Raw genomic sequence first — 8140 nt, forward strand, 5'->3', positions numbered from 1 at the left:
CAAACAAAACAATCAATGTTGATGAATCAAATTGCTTTTTTGATTTTGTCTCTTTATTCGAATGATTTTTTACCTGATTTTATATTAGTTACATATATGGAAAATAGGTCATAAAGAGATTACAATATGGTTAACAATCGATCATATGATTGATTGTGTTTTTTTTGGTACAAATTGAAGTGGATGGTTGCAATGGTGTTCTTGATTTTCTTGGAACTTTAGTAAAGTAAACAAGGGAAAAAAAATAAATGGAATAAAAAGAAAGAAAAAGGCTTTTATTTATTAGATAAAACTGGATTTTTAATAATAATTATATTCTATAAAAAAATATTCGAATAATTCAGGCGTGAAGTTTGCCGATTTGGCAGGGGAGTTACTTTATTGTTGCTACTTGCAACTATAAACCTCAGTGTTCATAGTTCCTCTATATATACCCAATCCCAAATCCATATTATTTAGGTCACAAACACTCCAAAAAAAACCCTCTTTCTGTCTAATCGATATTGACTTCGATTCTTCAGGTGATCTCATAATAAGTTTTATGCTTAATTTTTTCTGGGTTTACGGTTTTCTGTTGGATGGATTATTATTTTTTTCAATTGTTCTTGATTTCATTATGTATGGCGATCAGAAGTTTGTGATGCGATATATAAAAAGGCGTTAAATTTATGTTTACTTTACAGGACTGGTGGGAAATTGAAAAGGCTTTGTGTAATGGCTAATCGGAACTTGGAGAAATTGGCATCGATTGATGCTCAGTTGAGGCTTTTAGTTCCTGGAAAAGTTTCTGAGGATGATAAGCTTATTGAGTATGATGCCTTGCTTTTGGATAAGTTTCTCGACATTCTTCAGGATTTACATGGAGAGGATCTCAAGGAAACGGTACGTTTACTCGAATCACTGATTGTTTTTGCTTCGGATTTCGATCTTTCTCTATTGATTTTTAACCTATCGAAAGAAATTCAATCTCAATTGAGGAATCTACTGATAATGAAACTGGTTATTCGTCCTATATACAATTGGTGAATCCCGATTTCGTTATCTTATATGCATTAGGCCTGGAAACCGTTCGACAAAATGTCACACTGGAATTAATCCATCGGTTAACGGATCCTTTGGTTGCATGAAACTGATTAATGTGTTCGTGTGTTTAGGTTCAAGAATGCTACGAGCTTTCTGCTGAGTATGAAGGAAAGCGTGACCCAAAGAAGCTTGAGGAACTTGGAAGTGTGCTCACAAGCTTAGATCCAGGGGACTCCATTGTCATCGCAAAAGCTTTCTCTCACATGCTTAACTTAGCAAATCTGGCAGAAGAGGTCCAGATTGCTTACAGACGCAGGATCAAGCTGAAGAAGGGTGACTTTGCTGATGAAGCTAATGCAACAACTGAATCCGACATTGAAGAAACTTTCAAGAGACTTGTGCATCAGCTTAAGAAGTCACCTGAAGAGGTTTTTGACGCACTCAAGAATCAAACAGTTGACTTGGTCTTGACTGCTCATCCCACTCAATCAGTCCGCAGATCTTTGCTTCAGAAGCATGGAAGGTATAAAAATAAAACCATAAATTTATAAAATAAAATAGATCCAAGTTTTATCAAATAACAAACTTCAAAAATTGACCCTTGATTACTTTTCAGGATTCGTGACTGTTTGGCTCAGTTATATACCAAAGACATTACCCCTGATGATAAACAAGAACTGGATGAAGCTTTACATAGAGAAGTGAGTATCCATAATCCAAATCCAACATTTTGATTAGCTTTATAAGATCTTTATGATGAATTGATGATTAATTGGTGTTATGTGATTTGTAGATTCAAGCTGCTTTTCGTACAGATGAAATCAGAAGGACCCCACCAACTCCACAAGATGAAATGAGAGCTGGAATGAGTTACTTCCATGAAACAATCTGGAAAGGTGTCCCTAAATTCTTAAGACGTGTTGACACTGCTCTTAAGAACATTGGAATCAATGAGCGAGTTCCCTATAATGCCCCTCTGATTCAGTTCTCTTCATGGATGGGTGGTGATCGTGATGGAAATCCCAGGGTTACCCCTGAGGTAACCAGAGATGTTTGTTTGCTTGCAAGAATGATGGCTGCAAACATGTACTTTTCCCAGATTGAAGATCTAATGTTCGAGGTATGTGATTAAGTAATAAATGACTTTTCTACCCTTTACAACACTTGATTCATGTATTCTTAAATCTTAATTCTTGTTAATCACATTCTTCTTTTTAGATGTCTATGTGGCGTTGTAATGATGAACTTCGTGTTCGGGCAGAAGAACTGTATAAATCAGCAAGGAGAGATGTGAAGCATTACATAGGTACTATTACTATTACTAATACTATCAAGTAGCATTAACAAAGTGAATTACGAGAATACCCTTTCAAAGTTGCTTATGTAAAATTTGGGTGTTTTGTTTATTCAGAGTTCTGGAAACAGGTACCTCCAACTGAACCTTATCGTGTGATTCTTGGTGATGTAAGAGACATGTTATATAAAACTCGTGAAAGATCTCGCCATCTTTTAGCCCATGGGAAATCTGAGATCCCAGAAGAAGCAGTTTACACCAATGTTGAACAGGTAACTTTTGATATATAATTATTTATATTAAATCTTTGATCTTTGATAACATTTTAAGTTAATCAACAAAATAACCAAAAGAGAAAAATGTTAACACCAAAAGACCACATTTTCAATATTTAACACAAAATTGACCAACTTCTTTGTGAAAAAAGTTCATAACTTTGCGATATTGCTTTTTCTGACATCACATTTCGCTTTTTTTTTTATTAGTTTTCTTTTTTAAAACACTAATGTCATTTTCACAAGGAAAAAAAAAATCTGGAATTTTTTATACATGGAGAATTAAAAATATAACAAATGTTTTTTTATTTTTATTTTCTGTTGGTTATCCATATACCATATACCCTCATTGGGAAAGATCCATTTACATCCCAAAGTAATAAATATTTTTTAGTTCCCAATTCCCAATGTACTCATTAGTTTTATTCTTTCTAAGCTCACCAATATTTTTTAAGTTCCCATGTAAATTCGTTTTATTATTATTATTTTTAAGTTCTCCATGTAACCATTACTCCATTAGTTTTATTATTTATTTACTTTTTAAATTTCATAACTCTTTTATTTCGCAAATCAACATACTTTATTTTCAAAATGGCATCAATTTCCCAATTCTATACCCATAATAACAACGTACTTATTATTTTCTTTTGAAAATAACAATTTTTAACTTGAAGAACCGGTTATCGGTTGCCGTTTGATTTTTTTTTTTAACTTTCTGTATATATGGCAATATTTGAAGATGTGGCAATCTGCCACATCATCATTGGTTGAATGCCACATAAGCAAAAAGTTGGAAAAAAAATCAAACGGGAACCGATAACCGGTTCTTCAAGCTAAAATTGTTGTTTTCGAAAGAAAACAATAAGTACGTTGTTATCTCCTTCAATTTGCTCAAATCTTTAATGACCTTTTTTTTTACAGTTCTTGGAACCCCTTGAGCTATGCTACCGATCGCTATGCGCGTGTGGCGACCGTGTAATCGCAGACGGGAGTCTCCTCGACTTCCTCCGCCAGGTGTCAACATTCGGTCTGTCCTTAGTCAAACTCGACATCCGCCAAGAATCCGACCGCCACACAGACGTCCTCGACGCGATCACCCAACATCTAGAAATCGGGTCCTACCGCGAATGGTCCGAAGAGAAACGCCAAGAATGGCTCCTCGCGGAGCTTTCCGGAAAGCGTCCCCTCTTCGGCGCCGACCTTCCAAAAACCGAAGAAATCGCCGACGTCCTCGACACCTTCCACGTCATCGCGGAACTCCCATCCGACTGCTTCGGCGCTTACATCATCTCCATGGCCACGTCACCATCCGACGTGTTAGCAGTCGAGCTTCTCCAACGCGAGTGCCACGTCAGCAAACCGCTACGTGTGGTCCCGCTTTTCGAAAAGCTCGACGATCTTGAAGCGGCCCCCGCAGCCGTTGCGCGCCTCTTCTCGATCGAATGGTATAAGAATCGGATTGACGGGAAACAGGAAGTGATGATTGGGTATTCCGATTCCGGGAAGGATGCCGGGCGGCTTTCGGCGGCATGGCAGTTGTATAAAGCGCAAGAGGAGCTTATAAAGGTGGCGAAGGAGTTTGGGGTGAAGCTTACGATGTTTCATGGACGTGGTGGGACGGTTGGGCGAGGTGGTGGGCCCACACATCTTGCTATTTTGTCTCAACCACCGGAGACGATTCATGGTAGTTTGAGAGTTACGGTTCAAGGGGAGGTTATTGAGCAGTCGTTTGGTGAAGAACATTTGTGTTTTAGGACGTTACAGAGATTTTGCGCGGCGACACTCGAACACGGGATGAACCCGCCGATTTCACCGCGACCGGAATGGCGTAAACTTATGGATGAGATTGCGGTTTATGCAACCGAACAGTATCGCTCCATTGTATTCAAGGAACCACGCTTTGTCGAGTACTTCCGCCTTGTAAGTATCTCATTCCGATTCTGATTCTGATTCTGATTCTGATTCCGATTCCGATTCCGATTCCGGAGTATTATAATTTATAGAGTGAATTGCTTTTTTTTGTCCCGGAGTATGGCTGATTTTTTCAATTTTGGTCCTTGTGAACAATTATATTTTTTGGGAGCAAAATTGCAAAAATCAGCTATAGCCAGGGACCAAAGTCGTAATTTACTTGGGACAGGAAACAAAAATTTTGAAAGAACCTCGAATAAGTACCAACATTGTAATGGAAAACTTTTTTGGACCAAAATTGCAAAAATCAGTTATAGTTGGGACCAAAACAGTCAGGGACCAAAACGTTACAAAAATCTAAAAACAAGTACCAAAATGGCAAAAATCAGCAATATTGGAACCAAAAACAGTCGGCTTACTTGGAACATCGACAAAAAATGTTACAAGAATCTTAAATAAGTATCAAAATTGCAAAAGAAATCTTTTTGAGACCAAAATTGCAAAAATCAGTGCTACTCGGGGACCAAAAATGTAAATTATCATAATTGATGTATTAAAAATGTTGTAGGCTACACCGGAATTAGAATACGGGCGTATGAACATCGGGAGTCGTCCATCAAAGAGGAAACCAAGCGGAGGAATAGAATCACTCCGTGCAATTCCATGGATCTTTGCCTGGACTCAAACCCGATTCCATCTCCCGGTTTGGCTCGGATTCGGGGCGGCATTCAAGCATGCCATTCAAAAGGACGGAAAGAATCTTCAAATGTTTCAAGAAATGTACCAAAAATGGCCCTTTTTTAGGGTCACTATCGATTTGGTTGAAATGGTGTTCGCTAAAGGTGACCCCGGAATCGCTGCACTAAATGACAAACTACTTGTGTCTGAAGATTTATGGTCATTTGGAGAAATGTTGAGAGCAAATTACGAAGAAACCAAAGCTCATCTCCTCAAGGTACATCTTTTTCACAATACTCAACAAACCAGGTTGTACTGTATCTGACATGACACTGTACACTATCGTTGTCACCGAGACAAAAGTTGCAAGTTTCTATCCAACCTAAAAAGGTGCGACGGAAACAGAAACGTATTGTACTGTGTCTGTCTTATCTGACGTGACAGACACAGTACAATTTGCTTTTTGTCTGATGTGACATAGCACAACCTATTTTGTCCTGTACTAACTGTCTGATCTCTTGTATGTGGAAAAGACGTAAATGCCTTTTTCTGATTTTGGAATTTTTCTTTTTGTGTTTTGTAGATTGCGGGACATAAGGATCTTCTTGAGGGTGACCCCTACTTGAAACAAAGACTTCGTCTGCGTGACTCGTACATCACAACCCTAAACGTGTGTCAAGCATACACACTAAAAAGAATCCGTGACCCTAACTATCATGTCACATTAAGACCTCATATCTCAAAGGAGTATTCAGAGCCAAGTAAACCAGCTGATGAACTTATCCATCTGAACCCAACAAGTGAGTATGCACCGGGTCTTGAGGACACTTTGATCTTGACCATGAAGGGTATTGCTGCTGGAATGCAAAACACCGGTTAACTTAATAAACAAATAAATAAATAAATAAATTAATAAATCGTGTTATGCAAGTATCTATCTTGTGTTTTTATTTAATGTTTTTGGACATCGGAAAGGCGTTGCCATGTTTATGTGTAATTTCTGAGTTTTTTTTTGTTGCTTTTTGTGGTGAACCGCTTTGTTATGATATTTTCACTTGTTGATGATCTTTGAGTTGTGGAGTTGTACTGTAGGCAGTGTCGATGGTACGAATGAATCATTGTACACTTGATTACAAGTGATAAGTGAAGTGGTTAACTTGTTATATTGGTCTTTTCATTGTACCGATATATGTATTGGAATGAGCCATGACTTTTTAATAAATGGTTTAAGTAAAAATGTTTCGATCTTCGTAACCTTTGATAATGGGCCTAATGTTTATCATAGATTCCTACCATGATCAAAATCTGGCAAATAAGGATTTGTTGAACGCCTTAAGAAAGATTTGGCATTCTTTGATTCATTATCCATCTACAAACAAAATGTTTGTTGTATGGAATGGAATATCCTTGGAAGATATGTTCAATTCCAATAAAAATATGTTTAGGCACCTCATATTAATTTATAAAAATTGCTTGTTTTTATAGAATCTGAAACGTGAGAACTTTTGTTCTCCAAATAATAAGCAGAGAGCATTCATTTTTTTTCAAGAAGCTTTGACAATTTTCTCTAACTCTCTATCTCATTTCAATAAGCAAAGCAACTAAGATCAAGATCAATTCTCTCTTGCTTCCTCGTACAAAAGCTCCAAATTATCTCCACCTACACATTTCAAATTAATATATGGTTGAGTGTTGGCTTATAGAATATCATTGTAAGTACAAGAGAGTGAGATTGATCACATTATGTTAAGACTTTGTATAAGCTTTCAAGTCTACGATGAAAACTTCTTGTGTTTCTAATAGATCATAGTCAACGGGTAAGTCGTCTAGACATAGTAATTTTATAGAAGTGAAGTAAGCTCTCGGTGTAGAGCTCAATCATTATACATCTTTGTAATTGGTTTGCATTTTTCTTCATTAAGTTTATTTCATATTTGTATGGTTGTGATTTCTAAGTTTGGTTGTTTAATTTGTTTTGGTTAAAATATTTGTACTCAAACTAAAACTTCCTTGTAGTTTTAGTTTTTAGTATATATTTTTTTAAATAGATTTTGTAATAATAAAATTTCGAGATATACAATACAACATTTTAAAACATTAATTGTTGTGTATGGAAAAAATTTGTTGTGTACGGATCAACTCCCTTATTTATTTAAACTAAAGATGTAATAATCTGAGTTGTTGAGTCAACAATATCCATCATAGTGATGACTTAGAAACTTATTGGAATTTTGAAAGTTTCAGGTTGTGAAGCCTAATAAAATAGTTGTATGTTTTCTATAAAAAAAATATTTTGAACTTATATTTCATGTTGTACAAAGTTGCAAAACTTAAAGAAACCTTCTCTCACTTTTTTTTGAAAAAAAAAAGTATTTCAAAATTTTTTGGTTTGTTACAAATAACCAAATTTAAACTTGATGATCATTCTTGTGATTTTTCAAAACCAATTATTTTCTTTAAATGATGATATAAAAATGATTATTTTTGTTAATATAGAGATAAGTAAGATGTTATGAATAGATCTATAGTTGAAGTGAATTGAGTTGTGGCAAATGACGAAAGTAACCCGGTACTATTGCACATGACCACTTTCGGTTGAGGTCATGAAGTACCTTTACTTTAAGGATATGAATGTAATCATTTACGAAGAATGCATGCATCACTCCATGATCATCGTGCCCTTTGCAAAAGTTTACCTGCTTTTCACCACGGTAGAAACTTTATACGTAATTGATTTTGATATTTTCTTTAATTCATGTAAATGATTATATTATTTCGGAAAAAAGACAATAGTCAAAAAAAAAAAAAAGTTATATATATTTAAAATAACAATCTGTCATTTTTATTTACTTAAACTTATTCGACTTTCATCTATTTTTGTTTTGATCAATGCGATGGTAGAAAAAAGTCATTGTCAATCAAAATCATATCGTGGTCCAATGGTTGCCCCAAATAAAAA

At 35.7% G+C, this 8140-nt stretch overlaps 1 protein-coding gene across 1 annotated transcript; it reads left to right on the plus strand.

Moving 5' to 3' along the window:
* The first annotated feature begins 383 nt into the window (after positions 1 to 383).
* Positions 384 to 6344, plus strand: LOC145061116 (phosphoenolpyruvate carboxylase 2-like). The gene is made up of 10 exons (XM_079008494.1): positions 384 to 521; positions 684 to 882; positions 1155 to 1546; positions 1640 to 1724; positions 1817 to 2143; positions 2242 to 2329; positions 2435 to 2589; positions 3514 to 4512; positions 5072 to 5458; positions 5765 to 6344. Exons 2-10 carry the CDS (start codon positions 715 to 717, stop codon positions 6059 to 6061), a joined length of 2898 nt encoding a protein of 965 aa, XP_078864620.1. The 5' UTR covers positions 384 to 521; positions 684 to 714; the 3' UTR covers positions 6062 to 6344.
* The last annotated feature ends 1796 nt before the right edge of the window (positions 6345 to 8140 follow it).

This window comes from Lactuca serriola, chromosome 7 (assembly GCF_051521515.1).
Source record: "Lactuca serriola cultivar US96UC23 chromosome 7, Lser_US96UC23_V15, whole genome shotgun sequence".
NCBI lineage: Eukaryota > Viridiplantae > Streptophyta > Magnoliopsida > Asterales > Asteraceae > Lactuca > Lactuca serriola.

What these genes read in the sequence shown, in the direction of transcription:
- LOC145061116 (XM_079008494.1), top strand. Translation starts at nt 715, where the DNA reads ATGGCTAATCGGAACTTGGAGAAATTGGCATCGATTGATGCTCAGTTG. An exon ending in GAGAGGATCTCAAGGAAACG is followed by an intron (nt 883 to 1,154) that starts GTACGTTTACTC and finishes TCGTGTGTTTAG; the next exon opens with GTTCAAGAATGCTACGAGCT. An exon ending in TTTACACCAATGTTGAACAG is followed by an intron (nt 2,590 to 3,513) that starts GTAACTTTTGAT and finishes TTTTTTTTACAG; the next exon opens with TTCTTGGAACCCCTTGAGCT.